The sequence below is a fragment of the Mesoplodon mirus genome (genome assembly GCF_964341445.2).
Source record: "Mesoplodon mirus genome assembly, chromosome: 5".
Taxonomy (NCBI): Eukaryota; Metazoa; Chordata; class Mammalia; order Artiodactyla; family Ziphiidae; genus Mesoplodon; species Mesoplodon mirus.
In genome coordinates this window covers 74,713,106-74,739,862 of record NC_138980.1, presented here as the reverse complement: position 1 = coordinate 74,739,862, position 26,757 = coordinate 74,713,106, and the positions used below count along the sequence as shown (strand labels likewise).

General features: G+C 54.9%; 1 protein-coding gene across 8 annotated transcripts in view; it reads right to left on the bottom strand.

The window, feature by feature from the left end:
• ACSL6 (acyl-CoA synthetase long chain family member 6) overlaps positions 1 to 26,505 on the bottom strand; it is a gene marked incomplete at its 5' end in the record, with an annotated part of 63,983 nt that extends 37,478 nt beyond the window's left edge. For 3 of the 8 annotated variants that reach the window (XM_082623394.1, XM_082623396.1, XM_082623395.1), the window contains 8 exons: positions 886 to 918; positions 1,935 to 2,113; positions 2,698 to 2,797; positions 3,299 to 3,400; positions 3,672 to 3,736; positions 4,431 to 4,545; positions 8,011 to 8,126; positions 26,457 to 26,505. In XM_082623394.1, the coding sequence (XP_082479520.1) occupies positions 886 to 918; positions 1,935 to 2,113; positions 2,698 to 2,797; positions 3,299 to 3,400; positions 3,672 to 3,736; positions 4,431 to 4,545; positions 8,011 to 8,126; positions 26,457 to 26,505 (759 nt within the window). Of the gene's footprint in view, positions 1 to 885; positions 935 to 1,934; positions 2,114 to 2,697; positions 2,798 to 3,298; positions 3,401 to 3,671; positions 3,737 to 4,430; positions 4,546 to 5,309; positions 5,358 to 7,896; positions 8,127 to 26,456 lie in introns of those variants that run through there. The other 5 variants (XM_082623390.1, XM_082623391.1, XM_082623392.1 and 2 more) reach the window with 4 other exon arrangements.
• Between the last annotated feature and the right edge of the window lie 252 nt (positions 26,506 to 26,757).

The following is a 26,757-nucleotide window of genomic DNA, read 5'->3' as shown; positions in this document are numbered from 1 at the left end:
AGATTGCTCTGCATCAGGCCCTTGCCCTGGCACTGTGCATATAGTCCTGGGGTCACCAGGAGGAGCCCACCATGACCACTTGCATGTAGAGGATGGCTTCCCGGAGGAGGTGACATGAGTTGAGACTGAAGGACAAGCAAGATCTCTCCAGATGAAGTGACGGTGGGCATTCTGGAAGAGGAACCAGCCTGGGCACTGTCAGAGGCACAAGAGACAGCATGCTGCGGGGCCAGAGAGCAGCTCTCTAAGGCTGGGGCCAGTGTGTGGAGGTGGGGACATACCAGGGGCTACTCATGGTGAAGGGCCCTGGGAAGCAGGGATTGACCTGCTGAGGCCTGTGTGTGAGAAAGGTCACAGGCTGGTGAGAGCGGGAAGAGCTGAGCTGCAGAGGGAGCTGCAGGCGAGAGGCCTGGTTAGAAAGCTCACAGCCCCTACAAGGCCCTCCCAGGGGCTGTGACCCTCCCTGGTGACTCGAGCCCAGGGAGGATCACTCGGGGACGACACACAGAAAAGTTCAGAGAGCAAAGATGAGCAAAGACAGCAGATGCCACAAAGGGTCCACTTCCGAGTCTGTTGCTGCTCCTGTCCATCCCATCCTCGGGAGAGATTGCTACATCGAAAGGGAAAACATAAGATCTCCCAAAGATAAAGTTACTGGAGACCCAAGGGTGTCCAGGATTGGTTGCCCTTTTTTCTCCCTCCCAATGTCTGACTCCCGTTCCAGGTCGGCCTGGGTGCCCCAAGGGGACATTTCCTGAGTTGTTTATTAACACAGGGCTGCTACTCTGGCCCCTCTACCAAGCCTTGTGCACAGCGAGGGAGTCTGTGAGGACGTGCCCTGGACACCATAGTGCTCAGTCACAACCTGCTGGCAGATGAGCTTACCACAGGAACGTGGTGATTCCGCTGGCCACAGTCCTGGAAGAGGAAAACACTGTTTTTAAATGCTCGAGAGTTCTAATCAATCAAAATAAACTCAGCACAGTATGCCCTGTTCCCGCGGCAAGCCCAGAGTCCCAGACTCCCTGCCCAGATGTGGCCCGCGCAGAGACACTACCTCAGCGGTCTCTTCTCAGATACACATCCAGGCCTTGGCCACCCACACATCACAGACAGCGGCCTGGGGCCCAGGAAGAGGCTAAGCACTGTGCACATGCACAAGGGGGAGACAGCCTGAGGGGCCCACGGTACGTCTAGACGCATGCTTAAGACACAGTGGCTAGGTGGCCCGGGCTTGCAACTAAGTGGTCAGGGCTGCAGGGGCAGATGGGGGCTGCCAGCTTAGGTGTGGCCCCTAAAGCCATGGAGGGGCATAGGCCCTCCATGGCTTTGTGGGTACATTTAAGAGCAGACAGGGAGACAGGAGGAGAAATGGAGGGCCCACAGGCCTAGATCCAGGAGGGCACAGTGGGGGTCAGCTGCTACTGAGCAAAAGGCCTGAGGCCCCAGAGGATGTCCTGGGTCACTCCAGCAGTCCATAAGCTGCCACCAGCCTAACGTCTCTGGGGAGGCCATGCAAAGGAAAATTGGTTCTGCTGGCTGCTGGGGGTCTGGGACACAACTGCAAGAACCTCTCCAAGACTTTTGGACCTCAAGTTTACTACAGTCCTCAGGCTCAGACAGGCTGGCTGTTAGCTGGAAATGAGGAGGCTCCGGAGGCTGTGGGGGTAGCTCTGGGGCAGGCTGGCACCACCATCTACCTGCCTGTGTCACTAACTGTGCCAAATAACTGAGCCCATCTCGAAGAGGATGCCTGTGGGTACCAACCCCACTACCCACCACCAGCCCTTGTGAAGCCTGCCCTGTTTGAACCCTGACACAACCTGATGGTCCAAGACATCCATCCTAGGGCATAAGACGGGCAGATAACCGGCAGCTCTGGCTCAGTGGCCAACCAGCTGTGGCCAGGAAACAGCCCAGAAGCAGACCCTCACCTCCACAGCCTGCATGGACTTAATGACCACCCCGCAGTCTTGCCCTCTGTCTTTCAAAGCTTCCTCGAATGGTTCCATGAGGATGATCAGCTTGAGCCCTGGTGTCTCCTTCCTCTCCACGTGCTCCAGCAGAACCACGGCTTTCTGAGGTTTATCCACGATCACAGTGCTGATGTCGGCTGCAGGGACCACCAAGGAGAGTCAGGCTGTGTGGGCACAGGCTGTGACCGTGGCAGCACATGCCAGGCAGTGGAACCATGGGCAGTGTGTGCCACATGATAAGCTTGTGTGTAAATAAATACGTACGACAGGCCATGTGGGACATGTATTGTGTCCAGAGGAAAGTGCACAGAGCCTGGATGGAGCCAAGGGCAGAAGACCAGGGAATTTCTCGGGGTAGATTCCAAGCATTCCTTTTCTTCAGGCTCAGCCCCCATCGTCCCTGGTCTGTTTGAGATATTTACCACCCCCCAGCGTCTTCCTCAAGCTGAAGTGAACTCAGAGGGTTGGCAGCCTACGTGGAGGCTGGTACAGAGTCTCCTTCTTGGCAGCCCTACCCTGTGGAAGGAGCCTTTGGGTGAAGTCCAACTGGGGACAGCTGGACTCAGGAAGCCAACTCAAGGGCCAAAGTGGAAGCCCCCAGCATTCTCTGAGAGCGGAAGCAAAGCACTTATTAGTGTCAAACAATCAGCAGAAGCTGAAAAGGGCTGGGAGGAGGAGGTGGGGCTGGCTGCCAGGGCCAGGAGGGGGCAGCTGGGCTCACCTGTGTCAATGATGTAGCGGATTGCCCCCGGGCCCAGGGTGTCATACAGTGGGACCACCACCATAGAGTATGTGTAGCAGGCAAGCTCCGCGATGATCCACTGTGGAGACACACAGGTTGGGGGGAAGGGGGAACACAGAGCAGACAGCAGGGCTGCACTGCCCTCAGGCCTTAGGCACGGGGCTCCCTGATCGGGGTCCTGTGCCGAGCGCGCTCCACACAAGGCAAGGGATCCATAAAGCTGACCCGTTGAGCTTGCTCCCCCACAGTCTTCTAGACCTGCTTGCCCCAGGGAATTATGGGACTCAAAATAACCCCTGGCCCACCTCCGGGGTTTGCATGGCCTTCTTCCCCAGGTCCTTCTCCCCCCATGGCTCAGGGAGCCACTGTTTGGACAGCTAGGTAGGGTGTAGACGGAACTTGGCTGGAATGTCCACCCCTGATGAGGGACAGAGCCAAGGGAGTGGGGGATGGCATGGACCAACGATCTCCAGTTTTCCTCTTGTCCCAGGCCCTACAGACAGCGGGAGTAGGGCTGTTCTACGGTACCCAAGTTTGTGTTCCACTGATGCCTCTAAAACCAGTTAAGGCAGGTGCTCACCTCTGGTCGATTTTGTGCAAAAACGCCGATAAACTGATCTGTACATGGTTTACAATTGTGCTGGAGAAGTCCAGACCCTAGAAATTCAGCCCTGTCGGCCACCTGCACACAAACATGGGGCAGTGATGGGAAAGCAAGGACTCTTCAGCAGGGAAGGGAGATCCCCAGGTGGGATTTCTACGGTCTGAGGGAGCTCCCCAACTCCCTACCCAGTGATGCTGGAAGTCCTGAGAGGTTTCTGCCAGGAGTTTGGCAGACAGTCCAGACAAGGAAAAAAATGACTCTCTGAGAGCCTCCAGGGTGCCCACAAGCCCCCCCGCAAGTGCCAGGTCTGTGTGGGTGGGCAGGGTGGGGCCTGTCTTCTATTACTCACCTCCTGGTAGGACAGCCACTGATACGGCTTCTTGGGATTCCTGAAGCCAAGACAGGGTCCATTCCCTACATAGAGATAAGCAGGCCTTGTGCCAGGGAGGAGGGCAGGGTGTGGGAACCACTGAACCTGCCCATCAGACACCTGGATGAATATCCCATCCTGGGAGGCGGTCCATGGGCCAAGTGAACTGCTCCCCAGCTGTCTGTCTAACCTGCTGAAGTCCAAGAAGGCCTAAAGTGCACAAGCATGGCACCTCCTCAGGGAGATCAGGAAGGCTCAGGAATGGGAACTGACACAGCGCTAGTTCCCACAATGACCTGTGTGATGCAGCCCCAAGAAGACATGGAGACCTGGGGGCCACTGGCCAGAGGTGGCAGTTTGCCTCTCTGTGACAACTCCCTTCACCCCACGCCATGGGTCACCCAGACATCTCGGAGGCTCAGGTTCAGAGCCATGCCAGCCAGTAGCCTGCAAGTTCAAGGCTCACAAGGGGCTGCAAATAGGAGATATAGAATATGAGCAAAGAGACAGCTTAAGGTCAGCAGTTCTCAGGGCTGTAATAAAGCTGAGGTCAGCCCTTTGGCCTCATAATGCAGCTACTTGTCTGACTGGGTGGCAGGAGGGCCAAGAATGGCTTCTCTCCTCTGAACCTGGGCGTGACTCGCCTGCCATACCCCTGGAACCATGCTTGCTCACCCACACCCTTGCACCTGCTCAACCCCTGCCACAGCCCTTCCACACCCCCATGGCTCCTCTCACCTGAGATGCTAAGTCCACGGCGGAACACCTCGTACATGGTCCTGGCATCGTCATAGTAGTGGGTGAGCAGTTGAGGGCCATCCCCTATCACAGATCGCCGGGCCCCACCACTGTCCTATGAGCCAAGCACAGGCCAGAGAAGCTGGCTGATGCAGGCAGGCAGGGGTATCAGGAGAGGGCACCAGCATGCATCAGGCCATACATGGCTTGGATACACACCTGGGCCACATAGTTGGAGCTGGGACACACTCTGCGTGCACTCACACACATGGCCTACACGCACCTGGGCTGTACGCACACAAACTCCACACACATTCATGTACACGTGGCTTGTACACACTGGACCTGTATGCATCCACACTCAAACACAGGTGGCTCATGCCCAGGGGCCCAGTACACTGGTCTCCCACACACATACACAGAGCACCCACACACCAGGCAGCATACACTAAATGCCCAGAATCTTCAGTTACTATTCATACACACCCGTGGTTCACTCATACAGCAGAGTGGGGAGTGTTGGCTAGAGTCAGGCTGCCCCTTGCATCAGGACCAACCTGCAAAGGTGTTGCTGCTATGCACGTAGGTTAAGAACCATTTGGGAGCTGTCTTTAGCTAAGAAGGCTGCCATCCATCATTCACATAACAGTGTGATGAGTTTGAGGACTGGCTGGGAAAAGAGGCCTAGAAGGCGGTAGAGGGAATGGCGTAGTAGATGCCCGGACCCTTGGTGGTATGGATCCAGAGTGGGACTGTAGCAAACACCATCTGTGCTGGGGGCGGGGGAAAGGAGCTGGGCTTCTCCTGCCTCTTTCCCTTCCACATGCCACCCCTCCTCAGGCTCCCCAAACCCAGAACTCTCCAGTATCACTGCTCCACCTCTTCTCTGAGCACTATTTGGGCTGCACTGGGCTGGCCCATGGTCCGCTACCCCTCTTGGAACATCAAGTCTGAGGAAAAATGTGACAGCCACAGAGCCAACAGCCAAACTCAAAACCACAGGCAGCACTCAGCTGTTCTGCAGTGGAAAGTTCTGTTTGGCCAGTGCTTCCTGAGCACCAGGCCCATGCAGGAATCTGGGGACAGATACAGTTAGATTTGGTTAGCACTCAGGGGGACAGAAATGAGACAGCAAGAGACTGTGTGCCAGGGACAGAAGGGGCTCAGTGGGCAGGTATGTCAGAGAGTGGCCGCTGAGCTGGGTTTTGAAGGATACAAAGAGGGGGCTTCCCTGATGGCGCAGTGGTTAAGAATCCGCCTGCCAATGCAGGGGACACGGGTTCGAGCCCTGGTCCGGGAAGATCCCACATGCCGCAGAGCAACTAAGTCCGTGCACCACAACTACGGAGCCTGTACTCTAGAGCCCGCAAGCCACAACTACTGAGGCCCACGTGCCTAGAGCCCGTGCTCCGCAACAAGAGGAGCCACCACAATGAGAAGCCCTCGCACAGCAACAAAGAGTAGCTCCCACTCGCCACAACTAGAGAAAGCCCGCACGCAGCAACAAAGACCCAACACAGCCAAAATTAATTAATTAATTAAACAAAGAAAGAAATAGAAAAGAAATTTTTTTAAAACAAAAGGGTTTACTGGGAAGAATGAGGAACAAGGAATGGCGGTTTCACCAGAGGCAACAGGGAGTGCAAACACATGGGGCAGGAGGCACCTGGGAGACTGTAGGCAATTCATGCCACTCCAAGTGGTAAATGGAGGAGGCAAGAAAGGCTGCAGATCAAGGTGAGGAGTCTGAGCTTTAGGTTGAGGGCAACAGGGAGCAGGGAAGGATTTTTAAGCCAGGGTGAGTGACATGATATGAATTGTTTCCTACCGTGTAGCACACAGAGTAAATGCTACCAGGCCCTCTATGATCTGGGCCCCTCTTACTTCTCTCATCTCATTTCCTACCACTCTCTCCTTTCCTCCTTCACTATAGTCACTCCAGATTCCTACACTCCTGGGGGATGAAGCAAGGGAGGGCTCCATCCTCCCCAGGAAGGGAGGCCTTAGCTGTGTCCATGCCCTGTCCTCCCAGCCAGACCCGTGAGGCGACTCACTCTGTGGCGCTCAACCTGACCCCATCCAGACCACTGTCACCTCCAGCCCAGAAGCCCCAGTTGCCTCCTCATGCCTGCCCATGCCAAAGCCACAGCAAAAACTGGCCCTGTCTCTCCTACTACTGACAGCCTCAAATAAATCCAGGCTGTCCATCTCCAAGGGTCCCTGCCCAGTTAATGGGGCTTTGTCCTTGCTGGCCTCTCCAGATGAGTTGTAACTGTAAGCTTACCAAAAATAATTCATCTTAGTACTTTCTCTGCATCATCTCACCAAATCCTTACCATAACTTTAGGAAGCAGATACTCTTTTTATTGACTGCTTGACACATGAGGAAACAGGCTCAGAGAGTTAAGAAACTGCCGAGGACCATCAGGCTAGTAAGAGGCACGGCCAGCCTGCAAACCCACGGCTGCTGGTAACCACAGGCTACTGACGCATCCGCAGCCCCTCTCCACCTCCCAGCCACACCACATGAATTGCCATTTCCCAAAGGCACCAGGTGTGTTATCACACACTCTCACCTCTTCACACATCATTCCCTCTGCTAGAAAAATGCCCTAAGATCCCAGCCCTATCTCGACTTGAGCCCTCTCCCACCAGGCCAAACTCTGTCATGCTTTTGATTGGTACCTGCATGACATACCATCGAGAGCAAAAGCAAGGTGCTGCAGAGTGTATGTGGTATGTTATAATTTTAAAAGGTGGGCAGACATCTATACATTTGCTTGTGGACAACTGCTAACACAATTCTCAGGGGAAGAGAACTTAGAGGCAAGGGGAAGAAGGTGGAAGCTTTTCAGTCTATGTCCTTTGGTTGCTTTTGAACTGTGTGACTATATTATCTATTCAAAATAAGTGGAATTAAAGTTCTTTAAAAAGGCAAAATAAACTCCATAAACTTAAGAAATCTTACTGGTCCTTCAGACAGAGCCTGGAACACCCTTGTCCAGGCTGGGCCACCATCCCTTCTTCCCTCAGTGGCTCTACCTGTGAGTCCGTGTGCTCTGGGAGGGCAGGGCCCTGGGTGGGCTCAGCTCTGGGTCCCAGCTCCAGACCAGGGTTGGGCACAGGGAGAATCTGGGAGGGAATTTACCTGGCAGCGCCTTGAACACATGCTTAGACCGCCTACTGAGGCAACTGTAAGCCAAGGCCCCCTACCCAAGAAGCAGGCAAACCAGAGGCCCAGGGCAAAGCCAAGGTCAGTCTCTGCCCAGGCTTTAGTTACTGGGAGAGGCAGAAGGAGCATCTAGTAGGAGAGCCTGCCCAGGGCCACTTCTGGGCTTACTGGCTGACTGCCGGGAGAAACGGAGATTCTCTGGGCCATTTGAGGTCAAATAAGCCACAAGTTTGGCTTCTTCCTTCAAGATGCCTGTCCCCCGCCTACTATGTCCCACAGCCCAATTGCTCACACCCTGCTCACCTCCACCTCCTCTGATTGCATCAGGAGATTGCACGGTGGTTGCAAGGCCTTTGGCCGGTGAGTGAACCAGTAGGCGAGGATGGCAGCCAGTGCACCCATACTCACGAGGGTGGTGGCTGAGAGGCTGCGGAAAAACTGGCCCAAGTCGCCTAGCTCGGGCAGCCGCAGCATCCTCAGGATCTCCTGAGTCTGCATCTTCTCCAGAAGCGAGAGGATGAACTCTGCAGGAAACAAGAGGCAGGTGAAGGAGGAGCCCTGACAGGAGGCAAGGGAGCAGTCCTGGGCCTCTCCTCCCACCTGTCTTGCATCACAGGCAACACACTGATCTTGGCCAGGCCTCGAGCGAGTTGGGGTATACAGCCTCCTGGTGCAACACAGTGTATCCTGAAAGCTGGGTGCCTGGAAGGGCCTTTCCTGGTGACAGGCCAGAGAGCCCTTAGCAGTCATACCTGACAGTCAGACATCCGGCCCAGTTTTCCTGAGAAACACACACTCAGGCCCTGGGTCCTGCCTGACACGTACTTCCACATCTTTCAGGAGTAGAGAGCGTGCTCTGGCAGCTCTGGAGTTATCACCTCCTAAGCCCTAGGGCCCAGGTGTACTGCCTCTCCTGTGTGGTCATAGCATTTTGCTTATCCTTGCTCCTGCGACGTGGACTGGACAGAGGGGCAGCAGGTGTGCCTAGCACAGTGCCCAGAACTACTGGGGGTGAAGGGATGCAAACTCCTTCCACTCCACCTCAAAGCTGCCAGCACCAGGCTCTCACCCTAAGGGACCCAGAGAAAGCAAGGTGGCAGAGCCCAAAGAACAGCTCTGACAGACACTTCCTGCCCTCAAGATCTGAGGACAATGACCTACCTGACAAGGGCCCAGTGGATGACACACAGCAGAGTCCCCTTAGGCCCACATCCTGGCCCACCATGGGGTCTCCTTGAAGAAAAGTTGTAGCCAAAGGCCTGCCAGCACCAGAGGTGATGCTGGGGCCATCTTTTTGAGGAATAGCAGAGTTCCCAAGAGCAGCCAGGGTGAGGTCCGGGCACTGCTCTCTGACCCAAGACTGCACTGCAGCTCTGCACCACCACAGACCAAGACCCAAGAAGAAGAGCTAGCCCCACCATGAACTAGGCCTGTGTTGTCCTCCCTGGGATCCCACCTGCTAATGTCCAGAGGAAAAAGGAGGTGCCAGAGGGGAGCAGGAGTTAAGCTGGTGGGAAGGGAAAGGAATGAAGGCTCAGAGAGAAAGGGCTCAGCAAAGTGCTGTGTGCACTCCTAGGGGTAACGAGAATCCCTCGTGGCATTGCATATGGTGGTCTGGGTGCCACGCTCACCCACTGCAGTCCAAGTGGACACAGTGGGCCTACAGGGGCACATGGAGGATGCCCTGAGGTGGGCAGTGGGAGCTTTTCTGTGAGAAGCACTGGTGACTGAATTTGGTTCAAAGAGGGAAGTCCCCAAGTGCTACCATGTCCTCCTGTTAGCTGCTAAGTGAAGTAGTGTTGGCAGAACAGACATATGGCCAGCTTGGCTCAGGGGTCTGCACTTTGCCTAGGACTGAGGAAGGTAGCCAGGGAGGGCCAGTTGGATACTTTATCCCCACTGGGGCCTTCTTGGTGTTACTGTCCACCTGAAGGGCCTAAAGCTAGGAGTGCTGTATGACACCTATAGGTCTGCCAGCTCAATGAGGATTGTGTGGGCTCCAGGTTGACAGTCACTGACCTTCCATCCCCAACCTTTGGGTGCATGGCTGTTGTTTCCCTTCTTGGGAAAGAATGAGAAACCCAACAACAGCTATTCTGCAGCCACGGGATGTGAGCCAAACAGCAGTTTTGAGAAGAGAGAAGAGAGATCTGCTGAACTCCCAATAAGTGGCATTTGTGCTGAACTGTAACATCACCACACCAAAAATAAGGTCAATGCTGTGCAAAGCCATTGTAGAGAAAGTAGGCAAAGCTCCAGAGTTCAAATCCCTTCTCCTTCACTTATGAGCTATGCTAGGTTGAGCATACCCCACTTCTTTAGCCCTCTTCTTCCCCATCTTTAAAATGGGGACATTATCATTCAGGCATGTAAAGCTCCTCATACTGGATCTGGCATAGCTGGAGGCATGCTGGGACTAAAGAGATGGCTAGAGGTATGCCTGTAAGACCAAGGAGGCTGCTCAGTCCAGGTAGGAATAACCACTGGACAGAGGTGGCCGAACCCAGGTAGTATGGACCCACAGGAGTTTATGCTCTACAGATGGCACGACAGGCTGTCTGAGTCCGGGGAACACTCATCAACCACCTACAGGCTCTGGATGAGAGGAGTGAGCCCCCAGCCAGCCAGAGCATTCTCACTGAGTCCCTGAGCCGGAAATCCAGTTTTACCAGCAGCCTCCTTGAACTGGATCAGTTTTGAGGCCATCCCACAGGAACAAACCACTCCTGGCATACTGGTCAAATTAAGGTTTTACATCAGCAGAGGGCAGGCTATGGACCGCAGTGAATTCACCAAGGAAAACTGCTCTGGGGAGGATGCTTGGCAGGAGGCCAGCTGGCTTTCCTGGGAGATTTACTTCCTTAAGCTGCAAATGGCAGACTAAGTCACAGCCAGGCCCATCAGATAAATGACTCACTACATAGTGGAAAATCTAGATATGCCCACCAGCTCCTGGGGTGAGCTCTGAGAGCTGAATGAGGTTTCCTCTAATGGACTGAACTGACTCCATGGGCTAGGAAGCCAAGGCCCAAGAAGTCCTGGCTCAGCTCTAAGGCTCAAGTACGTGGTCCCAAAAGTTTTAGAGAAAACTCCGGAAGGATGCATTACTACCACCAGTCCCCAGCCCTTCGCAGTTGCTCACAGGCCCTAAGCTACAGCCGAAAGTGGGCACTGGTTGCAATGCTGGGGTTGTCACAGAGCACAGACAAGAGTGGCCAAGGCATCCACCCACGCACCCATCCACCTACCCATTCATCTAGCAGACCCTCATGTGGCCTCTGCTCTGAGCTAGCTCAGTGCTGGGCACTGGGACAAGCCAGATGTGGGCCTGCCCGCAATCTTATGGGGGAAATACATGAGGCAGTAGGCAGTGCTGTGAGCGCAGTTTGGGCTGTACATGGGGAACCAGAGAAGATGCCCAACTCAGGTACGGAGAGTCAGGGCAGGCTTCTGGCAGGAAGTGGTACTGATGCTGAGACTGAAGGATAAAGAGGAAACGGTGTCCCAAGCAGAGGGAAGCAAATATGCAAAGGCTGGAGCTGAGGGAGACCATGGAGCACTTAGCAAACTAAATATTCTCTCAGGAAAGCCTTGAGCCCATGAAATCTTGTACGAGGGTCAGTGCCACAAGTCTGAGGCTGGTTTCCCAGATGTGCAGAGCTTTCGGCCATCACCAAAGTATCACAGTTTCCAGGAGAGGGAAGAAGAGAACTTGCCTAAACTTCCTGAATTGCTAGTATGTGGGAGCCCATGCCTACACACTGCACTGCTCGATCCTCGTGACAGCTCCACGTACTCATTATAAGGTGAGGGCGTAGAGACTCCACTGAAGAAGCTACCTGCCATTCACAGGGACACACTGAGCAAGCAGGGGAGCCAGGACTCGAGCCCCAGACGACTATGGCCTCTCAAACCACTGCCTTGTGTTGCATCGCAACCCTAACCCTTGCCTACACTGTACCATCCATACCCAAACCCATGCTCTCCTCTGCCGTAGTGCTGAACCCACAGAAAACCATCTTCAGGTCTGCTCAGAAGAGTCCAGGCAGGTTGCAGGAGGTAGGGGTCATCAGAGCCCGTAAGCAGGGATCAGCCAGTCAGGCCAGTCACTTGCTCTTCACCACGCACACACCACAGGTGGGCTCCCTCCTGGCCTCACATTATGAACTTGCCATCCTCCTATGGCTGGGTTCTCTTCCAGGAAGCCCACTCGCCTAGGACACTGGAGGGTGGTGGGAAAAGGGCTTGGCCACCCACTCCTCCTCAGGCTTCTATTTAGGTGCCCACCCCTAAGGAGGCATCTGAAGTGACTGCAGCTCCTCTAGTCCTAAGGCTGAGCCTGTGCCCCTTCCTGGCTGGGCAGCAACCAGAGGGTGTCATTCTTACAGGCTTGCCAACCTCAGACAGTCACGGGTGCTTGCACATACCGTGAGATGCCCTTCAGACCGCCAGGAGCCACTGGAGTGGAGAGCTGCAAATCAGGTCCTCTGAGGACATGGACCTCAGAGCCAGCCTGTGCCACCAGGCCTTTGGCTTGGGGCAGAGCAGAGCCTGGGCCTGGGAGTCTGGTCTTATCTCATTATTTCACAGGGCCTTGGCCTCTTCTGACCTCCTCTCCTTCTCTGTCCTTGGGGTCCCAGCCATGGCTGCCTCCTTCCATGCCCCCAGGAGGCTCTCTTGGTTGCAGCAGCATGGGGCACCGGGGGGGGGGTCAGGGGGACAGCACCCAAGGGAATCAGTGGTGCTGGTGTTGCCAAGAGAGCCGCTGTGAGTGTTTGTAAACATTCACCTGACAGGGGGACCCAGCATCAGCTAGCCTCCTCTCCTCTAGCACACCCTATGCCTTCTCCTTGGGCATAGACCAGTTCAGAATACCAAGTGGTGGCACAGGCTGGTTTAGGGCACATGGAAGGTGGGTAGTGAGAGGCATAGCTGTCAAAACCCAGGAAGGGGGGGCTTCCCTGGTGGCGCAGTGGTTGAGAGTCCGCCTGCCGATGCAGGGGACACGGGTTCGTGCCCCGATCCCGGAAGATCCCACATGCCGCGGAGCGGCTGGGCCTGCGAGCCATGGCCGCGGAGCCTGTGTGTCCGGAGCCTGTGCTCCGCAACGGGAGAGGCCACAGCAGTGAGAGGCCCGCGTACAGCTAAAAAAAAAAAAAAAAAAAAAAAAAAACCCAGGAAGGGAGAGAATGGGAGGAAAGGGGCCCTGGTCAGAAGTATTTTGACTTCAAGGGGGCAGAAGCAGAGCCCCAGGGCACATTTCCAGTGGAGATGGCCCTGAGACCCATGGCTCCACTCCAAGAGCCCTCTGCTGGTCCAGCTTCCTGACTCTAGACCTTCACGATCTAGCAAGATGGCTCTATCAGGACTACTTCCTAAACACCTCCCAAACCTGACCACTCCTCTCCAGCCCCCTGGCCTGACCTGGTCCAGCCACCACCAAGTGCTGTCCAGACTCCCACACCAGTCTCCTCACAGGCCTCCTTGCTCTAACCAGTGTTTATACTGATACCAAAGTTATGCTCCTGATACACAGACATAACCATATCATGCCACTGCTCAAAAACCTTACCTGGCTCCCTCCTACCTTAGAACAAAAATTCAAACTCATCATGCTGGCACTGAGACCCTCCATGACCCTCAGATTCTTCCCTCCCCTTAGAACCACACCAGCTTTGCTCTGTATCAGCCTGGAGGCAAGTGGGGGTCCTTGCAATGCGGTTCCGGGTCTATGCAAACTTCTGAGGGCTTCAGAAACGGGGAAGCACAAGGCAAGCCAGCAGATCATTAAAGAACCTCCTTAACTCCCAATGAAGAGCTCTGAAATGAAATCATAACCTCCCAGGGGCCAGGGTCCCCAGCAAACAAGTCAGGGAAAGGGCCCAAAGGGGAGTTCTGGTGCTGGACTGACCCGGGTCCAAATCCTGATTCATACTCTTGACAGCTGTATGACCTTGGACAAGTCACTTTACCACTCTAGCCTCATCTCAAAAATCTCATAGACAGAAAATAAGGTACCAGGCATGCAGTAAGGGAGACATTCAGTAGATAGAAGTTAGCTGAAGCAGTTACTCTGTCTCTGCCAGCCAAAAGGGCTCAAAGACAACTTGCAAAATTACATGCATTCACACCCTACCTTTCCAGCAGGCTCCTGGCACTGGGGAGGCAGCTGAGCTGGTCCCACTAGTACCAGCCTCCCTTCATGAAGGATGTGTGGGGCTTAGGGAGAGAGCTTACCACATCTTGATCAAAGCTCAAAAGTGGCGAAGGCCCTGACCCAAGTCTGCCCTCCTGGGGACAGCCGATGGCAACGAATGCCTGCTCTGAGAAGCCGGCTGGTGGTAGAGGCTCTAGCAGTGGTGGCAGAGGCTCCCTGGCAGCTGTGGCAGCAGGTCTGGCAGGGACCCGGGCACAGAACAGCTCTATGGGGAGCCGCTGGCCCCTCCAGGCCCCCCGCTGCCCCTCCCCTGCATCTGCACACGGGGCAGTGCTGGCCCAGATCAGCTCAGAGGCAAGCAACCCAGCCTTAACCCCAACTCTGCCAGGTTGCAAGAGCCTCAGTTCACACCCCTCTGCTTCTCCCCACCCCTATGCTGTCTTCAGTCCTGGAGAGGAGTTCGTCAGAAGGGTTGCTTAAGGACAGAGTCTTCTTACACATCTCTATCTGTGGCACTGATTAAGGGCCACGCCCTCAGCCGTGGGCTGGGGACCTGCAGGCCGCAGGGGCGGTAGGGGTGGTGGGAATGGTGGAAGTGGGCGTGGAGAGGCCAGATCCCCGGTGCTGAGGGCGGCCTGCACCGTTGCCCAGGAATCTCCTCCAGCACCTTCCAGGGGCTGTCTCCACCCCCAACCCCACAAGGTCACAACCAGTCTACTCGGGGAGAGGAAGATTAGGCACAGTCCCAGATAAAACATCTGCTCAGAGACGCTCTGGGCAGTGGGGACACTCCAGACCAAGCACCAGGGTCAGCAGGTAGAAGATAATGGCTTAGCTCCCCCACAGACCCCAGGGCAGCACACTAGCCCCTCCTTAAAGCCTGCCCGGAGAGACGCTTTCCTGGCTTGCCAGGGGGATGGCCATCCTGGAGCCAGAATCCACACCCAGGCCTGTTGGAACCAAAGCTGAGCCCCAAACTCCCTCAACGCCTCTGGCAGACAGACTGGGACAGTGAGGTCCCAGGACACCCAGGGCCTCACTCCTGCAAGATTTCTCCACTGGGTGAGGAGTTGGGGTGGTGATCGTGTATAGCCTTTTTTGACTCCTATTTCCAAGGCCAGGGTGTGGCTGGGCTCAAGGCAGGCACATGGTAGCCGCTGTGGAGAGTAAAAGGCAGGTCTAGCCCCCAGGACCCAGCTCACCACTCCCAGGCTCTATGCACAATCGGTGCTTCCGAGTCTTCCAGGACAGGGCCGCTGTCTGCCCAACACCATCCACCTCCTCTGCAGCAAGACCGCCCCAGGTCGCGGCCCAGCACTCTGACCTCCTTCTCGAGAGCTGTGCTCATAACCTGCCTGGAAACTCTAGAGCCCGCAGGCCTTGCAATACTTTCCCTGGGGCTGATAGGGCTTCCACTGCTCACCCCACCACCTGGGGCAGGCGGGCCACGCAGAGAGCTTTTTCCTCAGCAGCCCTAACCTGGAACTTGGCAAAAGCTTGCCTGGGCCCCCAGGCCCCAGCCTCCGGCAACACACCTGGAGGAAGCTTTAAAATGCACAAATGCCTGAGGAGCAACCCTCAGCCCCCAAAGCCCCTTTTCCTTCCTTCTTGGCAGGACCCTTACTTTTCTCTGTACATTTTCAGAGATGTTGTTAACTAAGATGAAAGCCTCCTTTAATGCTTCTTAAGGCAGCTTCTGGGGCAGAAAATCCAGTGGACACAACCAAGGTCCTGGCTGACGGAAAACCACACAGGGTGCCAGAGGCAGAGAGTCACAGCCCAGCAGTGCTGCCCCACGAAGTGTGTGGTCCAGGCACTAGGTTAAGAAAAGCACAAATCTCACCAGCACACCTGTGTGACCCTGATCTGTAGAGACACAAACACAGCAGCCCACACCCCGTCCACACAAGGATTCCCGCTTGTCTGTGCTGCGAGAGGGGCTTTCTCTCCACCTTCTTCCTGGGTTTTAATTAGAGTCACAGAACCACAGACGACTGGGGCAGACATGGGGTCAAGGGCCTCCCTGAGCTGGGAATTACCAGGTGAGACCCACCGCATGTTCCCCCAAGAGAGACGGGCCCAGGATTCAGGGTTGCTGGGTTACAGGGTGGCTCGCCTGCCGAACCTCCCTGAGGAGCCTGATTATAGCCCTGAAGGTTTACTTAAGCCTCTTGAATGTAGAAAGGCCTAACTAAAGTTGGCTGTGCCTGACCACTGCACAGGGCCCCTGTCTCAATAGCCCAAACCCACCATGAACATGCCTCCCCTTCAGCAATTCACTGGGGGTGGGAAGCAGCCCCCAGCACCCTCTGCCCCCATCCTCAGGCCAGCACCTCTCAAGAATCTCACTCACCCTAAGCCCTGGTCAGGGAACATGGGCCCACAGTGCTGACACCACCACCAGGAAGCCAGGCTCCAACAATACTTTCAGACACTTAAACATACAAATAGCCTTGAGAGCAGAGGAGCAAAGAGAAACAGTGTCTTTCACGAGCTCTGAGATAGAAGTTGTCCTTACCACGAATCAGGCCTGACAAAATTCTCAGAACGAGGAGGGACAGCAGAGGTTATGACAGTGGCAATGCTCCCTTTAGAAATATTTCAGGGGACGAAGACTAGGACTGACGGTGTGGATGAGCCTCGGCCTCATCGTCCTTCCTTCCACACCAAGCCCTGGGATGGCAGGCAGAACCCTAGGGACAGTGGCAAGGGCCAATGAGCGCTACACAAGCAGAGGACACCCCCTGGCCAGGGCCCACTGTGCAGGAAGCCAAATCCTGTGGCTGCAACATGATCCTTTCCCCTCCCAGCCCGTCTAGGTTAGGGCGACCAGTGTCCTGGCCTCAGAAGCAGTAATCCATTTCCATCACTGGCCCAAACTGAGGACACAATGCAAACCCTACAGGCTCAAGCTCAGAAAGAGAACATGGGCTGCTCCAGGCAGGGTCATGCTGTCAGAGCTCAACTGCAGGTGGCCAGGGTACAGGGGAAACAGGATGTAACCACCTCCAGTGAGGGGGAAGCACTTTGCAGGAGGGAGGAGGGTTCTGTTGAGATTCAGTTCGGGTCGTTGAGGCGGGGAGAGCAACAGAGGGATTTGCTTTTGCCCACTTGTTCCCTCAGGAGCAACTGAGGACATCCTGCTGGGGCGGGGGGAGGGGAGATTCACAAGACAGAACCTAAGACATATCCTCAGTCAGGGAGGGGGAGCAAGGAGAACAGGAACAGGGCGGGAAGGAGGGTTCTGAGAAGGGGACGGAGTCCTAGAAAGAGCCTACTAGATGCTGGGGCTCCTGGGAAGGAGGCAGCAAGGCTGGTTAGATAGCATTTAGCTGCAGAGGGAAAAAGACGGTGATTTGTACTATATATAGCCTCATGCTTTTGAAGTCCCAGCCACAAGCTAACAGGGCCCACCTGCTCACCTGATCTAGCACCTTGGGATTTTAGGATGCCAAAGTGTCCCAGGCAAGCTGTCCTTCCAGATCCCAGCCAAAGGGACCCCTGCTGCAGCCAGGAGCCAATAAAGCGCCTATACCCACCATTCCAGGGGTCACTGTTATTTTGCAGGAATGACAATGAGCAGAGAAAAGGGAGTTTTGCTTTTGGTTAAAGGCACATTTTCTGGGACTCTGATAAACACCTTAATTTTCTGGCTTTCTCATACTTTGACAAAGTTCCTCTTCTGAATGGCGAGAAACAAACCTGAACCTCCGCTCAGCAGAAGTCTGTGCTGGTCAGTGGGACCCTGCCACCTCGTGAATCATCCGTCTGGAGGCCAGGGCCACACAGCAGCTGCTGCCTTTCACCACCCTCCAGCTACCAGACCTGCTGTTGGCCGGTGAGAGCAGGTGGCATCCACAGAGTTAAAACCAGGCTCAAGCAGCCCAGCCCTCAGCTGGAGGACTGAGAAGCAGGCCTCCTTTTCAAGGCCAGGATGAATGGGGAATATGCAAATCACCGCCTCCCAAGGAGAAGCGGCAGGGGAGGGCCCACTGCTGGCAGGCCCACACCTCTCCACCCGGGTCTGTCACATGAAAGTGTTTGTATTCCTGCTGCTGCCTCTGGCACCCAGCCAGGCTGGGGCTGTTCTCACCGGAAAACAAAAATCTCTTTCAGACCAAAGCAAAACGAGGCCCTGGCTGGCCCAGGAAGGTGGCTGGACGTTGTTCACACCGACCCACTGAGAGCACTCATCGCTTGGATTCTCACTGAACCCACCACTTTTCCAGAGGGAGCTGGAGGGAGGCCTCTGCGGCCGCTGCAGAAAGAAAGCACTGCGTCAGGTCAGGGTGGGTGGGACCAAGAAATGGGATCGGCCCATTCTGAGGCTCTGTTGTTTTGTCCTTTTCAGAAATAGTAATGACTGGGCCTCAGGTAGCAACCTTTTTTAATGAGGGAACTTCCGGCAATTCTCATGGTGTTGATGGTAAATGTGGACAAAGAAAGGGGAAGAAAAATGTGACAGTAAACAAAAGCCCTGGCAGTGCACTGACAGGACTTTGAAGAATGGAGGTCACATGTACTCTCTGCCTGCTGCCCCGAGTGCTGCTGCCACAGGTGCCCTCCAGCTGTGGGTGGGGTTTGTGACCCAGAGCCCAATGTGCACAATCAGGCTCCAGAGCTTGGACTCCATCCCCCACAGAGGCTCCTCGACAAGGTCAGACTTCAATCTTGTTCAGACTTTCAGAGGCCAGAAATGCTGCTCTTCTGACACCCTAGGGTCACCAGGAGCTGTCCATTAACCATGGCACAAATATATAAATGTCTGTATCTATATCTATCTACTTATTTTTTAAACAAATGTATCCATAACAAAAAAAAACCCAACCAAACTGCCAGCATATTTTATTGCAAGATAGATGGAAGAACATGATCTCAGAATAAAGGAGAGTCATTTGACTTGAACAACTCAACAGTCTTGCCTTCATTTTCCACATTTTTTTGGAATGTATTGTTGCAAATTTCCTCATTACATGTAGCATCGTGGATGATACTGAGTGAAGAAACCAGGCACAAAATAGTGCACACTCTAGGCACTATTCTCCCACATAGAGACAGGACAAACACAGGTGAGGCTAATCTATGTGTACAGCACAAAGCTTATAACCTATGAAGCATGGCTGCTACTCAGACTCCCACTAACAGGAGACAATGACACAGCAAGATCTCAATCACATGTATGATCATTTAGCCTGAGAGGAAATCTAGGACAAAACCACCCGGGAGCTGATTCTGAACCAATAGGAGGGTTTGTAGATGCTCCACAGATCTCCTGCAATCCAAAGGAAACAGGCCCTTGTCAGCCTCTCAGCCCAGAGAAAATGCCCATCTTTGATGACCGTGCACTGCTGCCTCCCTCCTCAGGTCCTCCTACTGTCAGCTGGGGCCACACAGTGTGCCCATGAAGCCCAGAGACCAGGCATGTCTCTGGGACGGTTCATGTGGCTGCCCCAGGGAGGAGAAGCAGGAGGTAGAGGAGAAAGAGAAAAGAAACGTCAGTCCAGATGGAAAAGGGGTCTTCACAGGTCACAGCTTTCCCTGCTGCCTGACCTGTGGCGAGGAGATCAGGGACACATGTACCCAAATCTCCCAACAGCCCACTGGCCACGGGAAGGCCAACCTCCCTTTCTCTCCACCACCCCAGGCAGAGCCAGGCTGAGGGGGAGGCAGCCTGCAGGCAGGGTGGGTGCTGAGTATGGGTGAGTCGAAGGTGTCCCCCAGGGAAGCACATCCAATCCATCTGCGCAAAGGTACATTCTCCACCACTAAGCAGGGTCCTGGGGTCTAGGTGGCTTCATGCAGCTAGGGGACACAGAAGAAGGGCCAGAAACACTGATCCTTCCAAAGTCAAGAGGGGGACTTCCCTGGTGGCGCAGTGGTTAAGAATCCGTCTGCCAATGCAGGGGTCACAGGTTCGATCCCTGGTCCGGGAAGATCCCACATGCTGCGAAACAACTAAGCCCACGTGCCACAACTACTGAGCCTGCGCTCTAGAGCCCGTGAGCCACAACTACTGAAGCCTGCGTGCCTAGAGCCCCTGCTCTGCAACAAGAGAACCCACCGCAATGAGAAGCCCACGCACTGCAACGAAGAGTAGCCCGTCACTCTCTGCAATTAGAGAAAGCCTGTGCAGCAAGGAAGACCCAACACAGCCAAAAATAAATAAATTAATTAAACAAACAAAGTCAAGGGGTCACTGCAGGCCTAGATGGGTCCTCCCTGAGGCCCCCTTCTCCATGCTGATACCTGCTTTCCTCTTATTGGTCTCTAGGGCCTCACCATCAGCCTCTGGCCAACCTCCCTGTCCCATCTCACTGGCGGGCCCACATCCCATCTTGCTGCCCTCTTTGTCCCAGCTCTGGCTACCTTCCCATCCCCGTCTCTGTCCTTGCTGTGTGGCCTCCAGTTGGCCTTGCTGTCTACTCTCTGGTTGACCTTACTGTCCCTCCCAGCAGCCCTTCTGTCTATGTGGCAGGACGTACAGTCAGTGCCCAGAATGGTTTATAGCCAAGGCTGGGGCAAGGGTGAGTGGTCAGGAGGAACCCCACTGGGGACTCTTCAGCCACCAGAACAATCTAGAGAAACAAACAGGGAAAACACACTAGTGGTAAAAACAGGGCTCTGCAGCAGGATAAGTCCTGCTCAGTCTCTGATTATCTACCTCCTGAGCTGGTAGGTCAAGCTGTGGTACCCTGGGAGTAGGGCAGTGTTGCCGGTGTTGATTAGTGGGCTCTGTCTCAGAGCTGCCCACTCAACCTGGGCCTGACTCTCCTCTCTCTCCATTCCTCCAATAGCCATCAATCACTAGGTCTGTTCCTGGCCCTAACAGGTGCCAACCCAGATTTGCTTACCCCAAGGTCTGGGAACGGATGCTGATTGTTACCTCACTGGCACCATCCAGGCCTGGCTTCCTATTCTAAAGCTCCAGGAGACAAGTACCTCAGAATGCAGGCCTGAATGAGCAGATGACAGATCAGAAGCTAACCACCCCCAACTCTCCATGGACACCCCCAGGCACCCCTACTCCCCGGAGTAGCTGTCGGGAGAGGAAAGTTCTCCAGGAAGAGCTGGTAAACAGGCACAGATGGGACTTCTTGGGATTTGAAATCTTTCAGGCTCTGAGATTACAGATTGGACTTCTGAACAGATAGCTCAGCTTGGCTCAGAATCTGTCCAAGCCCATTTCCCATCCTCCTACTTCTGCCTATCACAGATCCCAAGCCTCACACGAATCAGGAGCCACACAAAGTAACTGGGTCTGAGAATGACCACACCAACTATGGGCTCCTGGAGCCGCTGAGCAATTATGTGGGACCACCCCTGGGCCTCACCTGAAGGCCAACCCCAAGGGCCCAAAGTAGCATCTCACTAAGAGTGCTCCCCTCCTGGGGCCCAGTGGGTGGTTAGTGGGGACTCTGGCCAGGCCAACGCAGGAGTGGGGCCATCACACCAGATCATCCAGTGAGCCGAGGACCTTGACTAGGGCCTCCTTTCAGCTCTGCTTGGCCGGAGTTCCCAGCCTACTGGGAGACTGGAAACTTGGAGCTCTAAGGAAACAACAGAATCTCATCCTCAGAGAAGACTATCTTCTGTGAAACCAGTCACACCACAGCTGCGGGTGTGGTCATTCACTCACTCGTTAATTCAGCAAACACTTTGGAGCACCTCCTTCTGTTCCGGGTTAACTGAAGGCTGATCTGACTCTGCCTGCAAGTTCACACCTGTTTTCCCCTACAGCTTCTACCATATTGGTGATATCCCCCAGCTAGGCATGGAGCCTGGCACCCAGTAGGAGAACACTCAAGGTCTGTTGTCAGCCAATGGACTTGCAGTGAGAAAACACCTCATTATTATTATTATTATTATTTTTGTGGTATGTGGGCCTCTCATTGTTGTGGCCTCTCCCGTTGCGAAGCACAGGCTCCGGACGCGCAGGCTCAGCAGCCATGGTTCACGGGCCCAGCCGCTCCGCGGCATGTGGGATCTTCCCAGACCGGGGCACGAACCCGTGTCCCCTGCATCGGCAGGCGGACTCTCAACCACTGCGCCACCAGGGAAGCCCAACACCTCATTATTAAGATAAATTATTCTCAGGGAATTCTTCATATCATTCATTTATGCAATCAACACTGATGCATACTGTGTGCCAGCCCTGGCTTGGGCATGGGGAGGAGACACCCTGGCTCTGCCCTCAAGGAGATCATAGGGCTAGTAGAGGTGGCAAAAGACTGTAGTTCAGTGGCATGTGTACCACCAGGAGATGCATGCGGCTTGAGGAGTGTAGGGACAGTGTCACCTTGGCCATCCACATGCCCAGTTTGGGCCGTATGTCCTTGATGCAGCTACCACGCAGAATGAAGCCTGTGCTGCCTGGCCTGGCCTTCTAGTGCCCGCAGAGGCCAGCCCTGGAGACCCCGCTGGCTGAGCAGAGTCTGTCCCTAACTCTCATTGATTCATCTTCCCAATCTTTTCTCACACGGATCCCTCTGCCTGGAACGCCTTTTCCTTCCCTACCCCCATTCTGCACGTCGGAATCCTGCACCTCCTTTGAGGAAGGCTTAGCTCAAGGTGTTATAACTTTAGCTAACATTCCTTGAGCCCTTTCCTATGTGCCAGCGCCTGCTCTTTGCTCTTTACACCTGTCTTCTCTTTAAACCCTCCCCATCCAAGGACTGCTCCCTTGTCTGTGCCCACTGACTTAGCCTGCTGGAGGGGCTCAGGCCCTGCCTGATCCTGCCTGATCCTCCGGGTCCCTTCTTGGCCTGGCGTCTGAGCATGTGGTCTGACTCACAGCTCTCAGGAGTTGCTTCACCACTGAACCTCCTTGTGTCTTTGTGCCGCATCTATTAAATGGGGATAACAGCACCACAATGTGCGGGTAAGATTAAAGGAAAGCTTGGGGAACTGTAGAACATGGTGCTGGACACGTGATGGGTGCTCAGGGAAACAGCAGTCAAGTCAGCATGTTTGCAACAACAATTCCCCCATGAAAACACTACTCCCCCCCAAAAGTACTTCATTCAACGAATATCTGAGTGCCTACTACGTGCCAGGCACTGGCTAGTTACACATTGCAGCTTCTGTTATACCAATGCCTGTAACTTTGGCCTCTTTTTGCAAACTCCTCATGCTCACTTATCCTGCATGTTGTGTGTGGGGGACAGTCCTGGGTCCTATCTGGGGCTGTAGCTGAGCCAAGTTTGGCCTTCTGAAGGTCAACCCAAGAGCCCCTGTAATCACAAGGGACAGAAAACCAGCCAGAGAGCAGAATGGCTGGGCTCTGCCACCCCCTGGTGTCAGTGTGCTCTCACTGGGAGCACCCCTGTATCCTACCACGGGCCGGGGAGGGAGAGAAGGCACTGAGGTACGAATTCTCCCACACAGTGGTGCACCATGTGCAAATCCAGGCCTTCTTTTGTGAGGCGTGGCCTCAGATGTTCTGCCTGGTGCCCCACCATCTGTCAGGGCCCTGGCTGCCTTCCTGGGCCCCCTGGGATGGCCCCAGACTTCACACCAGTCCTCCACCCTAATGGGAGCAGGGGTGTGGGGAGAATCTGATGGGGTTGGGCTGAGCTAGGCTGTGCAAGTCTGCACCTACCCTGGATACCAACAGTCAGGTTGCTGCCACACCAATCTCTGCCACCAGGGCCAGCCCCCATGCCCCCAAGGGTCACAGCTAGGGCCTCCTACCTTCCCCTTCCTGGAACCCAGCCTCAACTGGGCCATCCTTGGGCCACAGTTATTCTCATCCATAACATCACAACAGCCTCCCACTGCTCTCCCAGCCTCCACCCTCCTCCTTCTGGCTCAGCCTGGCCACTGCAGCTAAATCGAGGGCTCCTCTGCCCCCCTAAATAAAACCCTCTTCTCTAGAATCCCCTCCCATCCAGACTCCATCCCGACTCCATCCCCTCCTACAAGCTAGGATGCTCAGGCACAAGACCCTAAAGACCCACCTCCCACCACAGTTCTTCCTGCACACTTTTGCTGGCCTGATTTTCTATACCTGGGGTTTGGCCTACCTGACTCTGACAAAACACCCCTCCCTATATGCTGCAACTCAGACGTCACCGATGGTCGGGTATATGGTTGCACAGCCTGGACACTGTAGAAGGACACAGGGCTGCGTCAGCCTAGAAATTCATCCACCAGGAGGGGAGCCTCTTTCTACTTTGTACAAGGGTGCCATATAGGCAGGCAGAAGTGCCAATCCATTGCTCCCATAGTCCTCTGAGTGCTCACAGCACTGAGACCATGTTTTCCTGGGCCAGGCACAGCATCTGACTCACCACACTGGATCTATTTTGTTTCTTACTCAACACACAGGTGGGATCTGGGCTAGCCTCAGCGGGGAACAGGACAAATACAGCCCTAGCTCTCCTAAGGCTCAGAGCACATGTCTGCTTCCCCCATATAATCAGTTCCTCCTCCAGGTGGCTCCCCTCTACCCTTCCCTTGTCTCCCTAGGGCTGGATTGGGTGACAAATGGCACATAACTCTACAAAGAGTAACATCACTTCAGGGGGCCTCTCCTATTTCTAACTGAGCCAGAGAGATCTGGCAGCTGCCATGGGACCCTGGCGATTACAAGGCAGAATGTGTTCTCAGTGTTAGCCTAGGCGTCCCCTCTGCCCTCAAAGAAAGGCTGGGGTCCAGGCAAAGTCCCAAGCAAGGTGGACATGATCTGGGAGTGCCACAATGTGTCTGAAGTGGGTACCACACACCAGCCTCGGTGTCTCACTCTTACACCAAGTATGGCATCTTTGAGGAATTTCCTGTACCCACTGAGAAACTTGGTCTCTAGGGAAGAAGCTGTCACCTGTACCAAGAGTCACCCTGCTTGACTATTCTGAGGCCCCTGAACAGTCTTTCACTGAGGCAGTTTCCCCATTCTAGGAGGTGCCTGACTGCTTTGGGAAACACTCCACGCGGAAGCAGGACAGAAGACCAGTTTGAGTTAGCATCTGCTGAATCCCACTTTCAGACAAGCATCCCGCACTGTAAGGACTTTTTTTCTCAGAGGCTGATGACTCCTGCCACCTGTGGCTCTGTAGCCTCCAGGCACTTCCCTGTAGCCACAGATGACCAAGGCTCCAGAAAGCTACCCTTGGACCCATGGCTGGGTGGGGGCCTCCTAAGGGTAGGGCAAAGGGGTCCTGGCACAGGGAAAAGGTTCTGAGACCATCATCCAAGCAATAAATGGTGGCTGTTACTATCATCATCATCATCATTACCATTATTTTGATGACTCCTGCCCTTTACCCTTAACCCTAGCTCTAGCTCCAACCCTGCCTGTTGGATGAGCACATCAGGCCCAGAGTGCCCCTGCACGGATTGTCCTCAGACACGGCAGACAGAAGGAGCTTAGGGAGCTGAGGGGATTAGGGAGGCCTCACTCTCTCCCCAGCTCAGGGGAGGTGTCCCTGTGGCCTGACTCAGGGCAATGGTGGCAGGGGTTGCCCACCATTACCTGGCCTACCAACCCTCTAGGTTCAAGCCTGATACCAGGAAGCACTTAGCAATGATGAATCAATTAAAACTCAGATCTAAATCCTAATCTGTCAGATATTCCGTGTGACATTGGGCAAGTCAATTAACCTCTGAACCTCAGTAAAAAAAAAGAGCACCACCAACCTCCTAGGATTTGCTGTGAATATTAAATAACACAGGCAAAGTTTCAGTTAAGGATTTCAAAAGGGTCACCTTCCTTCCCTTCTTTGGCTCAGAAAGAACCTTACTACCTCCTCTGATGATGCTCTTTGAGCATGAAATAATAATAAAACTAACATTCATAAAGCACTTGCTCTGGGTCAGGTCCAGCTTAAAGCCAGTTTAAGGTTCGAGCACTTCACATACATTATGAGACTGAATTTGCACATGGGGGTATGGGTGGGGGTGCGTGGAGACCCTTTAGTGGTATCATAACCTAGAGGAACCCAACACTCACAGAGGGGAGTGGCTGGTGTAGGCAGCAAAACTGGTGGATGACTGCGCCCTGGGTGAGAGCCCAGGTTCTTTGTGGGGAGGGGGTAAGAGGGTTGGGCAGGGATTCAGAGGGGGTCCTCAAGGTTTCTTGAGAGGATGCAGGGGTGAGAGGCTGACTCCTGTGAGGGGGAGATGTGGGAGCTGGCAGGGTGGGGACACAAGCCATGAGCATAGCTGAGGAGCCAGGTGAACCCTGCTTTACAGAAATCGTGCATTCCGGCTGAAGGGTGGGCAGGAGGGGTTTTGAGGAGGCCCTCTCACCAGGATCAGGAAGCCCCAGGTCAGTCCCGGTCATGTCCTTGACCTGCTGTGGGACCTCGGGGTCCAACACCTTCAGGGTCTGCATCCTGGAGATGGACAGGGATGAACTGGCTGTCCCTGGACTTGGCCTTGGGGGACGAGTGGGCTCAGGGCCTAGTCTGCTCAGCGGATGGTCCTCACTATAAGGGGCGGGGGGAGTCGAGAACCGGAGGGAAGTTGTTGTGAGGTCTCGGAGAGCAAGGCCCCTCATTTTCACTGACACAGGCACTTCCCAAACGCGGCCCGGAGCCCGCCAGAATTTGGAAGGGGGAGACCTGGGTGGCCCAGGGTAGTCCTGAAAGGATGGCTCGGCAGCCGGGGCTGGGGCATCACCCCTAGCCCGGGACCAAGACCCCACAGCGTACCAGGGATGAGGGTCACAGAAGAGGACGGGGGGAGGGGGGAGACTTACCCGAAAACAGCCAGAGGGAGCCCCCCGACACGAGGAAGAAGGTCAGCATGTCAGTCAGCGCGACCCAGATGGGCCCGGCACTGCCTCCCCGGCCCACAGCCCCGCAGCCCCAGCAGAAGCCGCGCAGCCGCTCCCGCCGGGTATTTTTAGCCCCCGCCCCCCCGCACCCGGCTCCGCAGCGCCCCGCCTCCGCGCGCGGCTGCGGAGTCTTGGCGGGAGGGGGAGGGCGCCACGGGCCTGCTCTGCACCGGAGCCCCCTTCCAGCCCTCTACCAGCCCCGCTGCGGTCCAGGTGCGGGCGC